The following is a 2146-nucleotide window of genomic DNA, read 5'->3' on the forward strand; positions in this document are numbered from 1 at the left end:
TGTGGATTATTGTGATGTTTTTATCAGCTGTTTGGACTCTCATTCTGACGGCACCCATTCACTGCAGAGCATCCATTGCTGAGACACTGATGTAATATTTTTAGTTGTTGTAGCTTTTTAAAACCTGTTTTATTTCATTTTAAGTAATCTTTGAGAACCACTGCTCAGAGTGTTTCTATTGTAGATGCGACTGAATTCTTAACGCGGTTCTTAATTCTGCAGCTTCTCCAGCCCAGAAGACATCAGACAAGCGAGAGAGTCCAAAATCCAAGCCAGAGCCCAAACCAAAACCCAAACCCAAACCTAAAGCCAAGTCTGTAGAGCCTTTCAATCGCATCTTGGAGGGAGTGGTGTTTGTCCTAAGCGGCTTCCAGAACCCCTTCCGCGGAGAGCTGAGGGACAAAGCGCTGGCCATGGGAGCCCGATACCGGCCCGACTGGACCCCAGACTCCACACACCTCATGTAAGGAGCTCGTTATCAGTGTAACGAGGCGTTTAGAATAGTGGTCAATAGGGCTGGGTTTTGACACAGATTTCCCGATTCGATTCTTATTTACAAGCTTGCGATTCGTTTCGATTCCCGATTCGATTCAGTATCGATTCTTTTGGATATATATCAGGTACACATGCCAAATTTTCTCAAGGAAAAAAATTATCTTAACTAATGCTGTAAAATATACATGAGAGTCAGTTGGTACTACATTACGATAATATTGAAGGTTAAAACTGACTGATTTTTTAGGCTATACAACTGCTAAAATTAGTTTTTATAATAAAAGTTACAATTACATAATTATATTTCTACTTCAATTCATTTTTTTTTTTATATAAACATTTAAATGGTGGCTGTCATAAAAAAATATAGCCTAAATTAAGTAAAAATTATAATGAATATGTTATATGGTGCATATATTTAGCAAAATGCCCCTCTCTACAGTTTATTTTTCTAGCTGACCGAATAACGTTATGTTTTTGAGGTAAATGTGACGTTACGTGACACTGTTTACAAGCCGTTATATTGACGTCTTTGCGCGGAGGAAACACTGACTGAGCGATTACATGAGGATTGTAAAGTTGTACTCTTTCTTTTAGCTAACCTTCGGATGTTTAGTCATGTTTATTTTGTGCTGAAACTGGTATTAATTAAACAGCGCCAAAACGGCATTTATTGTTTGGATACTGCAATACAACGGACAGAATTTGAAATCTGAGACTTTTTCATATTAAAAGTACCAAAGCACAATGCTTATTGCAATATATTGGATGGGAGGTGCCCTTCAATATTCCGTCCATTAACTGAAAACAGGCGAGACTAATCGATTCTTGGGATTTAAGAATCGATATCGTTTCGTAAAAATGAGATTCGATTAAAATCGAGATATCGATATTTTTCACCCAGCCCTAGTGGTCGACCGACATTGGCCGATATAATTTTATTTATTTTAATTCATATTTAAGAAATTTAAAATCATTTAAAAATGGATTAAAAAATAAATGTGTAAAATAAACAAACTTATACTTTAGATGACAAAGTATTTTTCACAAATAAATAAATGTTTAATAAAAATGTAATTAGAAAGGAAGTAAACACTGTAAGCAACAGGGCACTCAGTATTTTGGGAAGTTTGTGTGCATAGGGAATCATATTTTTTCAAATAAAGCCAAGGTAGCACTCATGTTACATACAGCACACAGTGGAAATGACATGAATAAGACAGTGGGCAAATGCATAAATCGCAGCATAGTTTGAAATCACGAGTTTAAAGTTTGTCGATCGCGTGTCTCCAGTGAAGCTGAACTCTCCCCTGTCCGGACCGACCGTCACGCAGAGAACACACGATCAGGCAATAAACAAATGTGACCCTGGAGCACAAAAGCAGTCATGAGTAGCACTGCTATATTTGTAGCAATAACCAACAATACATTGTATGGGTCAAAATGATCCATTTTTCTTTTATGCCAAAAAACATTAGGATATTAAGTAAAGATCATGTTCCGTGAAGATATTTTGTAAATTTCCTACCGTAAATATATCAAAACTAGTAATATGTTTTATATAATAATATAAAACTTTAGTAATATGCATTGCTAAGAACTTCATTTGGACAACTTTAAAGATGATTTTCTCAATATTTAGATTTTTTTT

General features: G+C 35.5%; 1 protein-coding gene across 2 annotated transcripts in view; it reads left to right on the forward strand.

Annotated features, from left to right (window-relative positions):
- xrcc1 (X-ray repair complementing defective repair in Chinese hamster cells 1) overlaps nt 1-2146 on the forward strand; it is a 26659-nt gene that overhangs the window by 9412 nt on the left and 15101 nt on the right. For both annotated transcript variants that reach the window (XM_016466880.1, XM_016466881.1), the window contains exon 10: nt 223-463. In XM_016466880.1, coding sequence (XP_016322366.1) covers nt 223-463 — 241 coding nt within the window. The remainder of the gene's footprint in view (nt 1-222; nt 464-2146) is intronic.

This window comes from Sinocyclocheilus anshuiensis, unplaced genomic scaffold (genome assembly GCF_001515605.1).
Source record: "Sinocyclocheilus anshuiensis isolate Anshui unplaced genomic scaffold, SAMN03320099.WGS_v1.1 scaffold480, whole genome shotgun sequence".
Lineage (NCBI taxonomy): Eukaryota > Metazoa > Chordata > Actinopteri > Cypriniformes > Cyprinidae > Sinocyclocheilus > Sinocyclocheilus anshuiensis.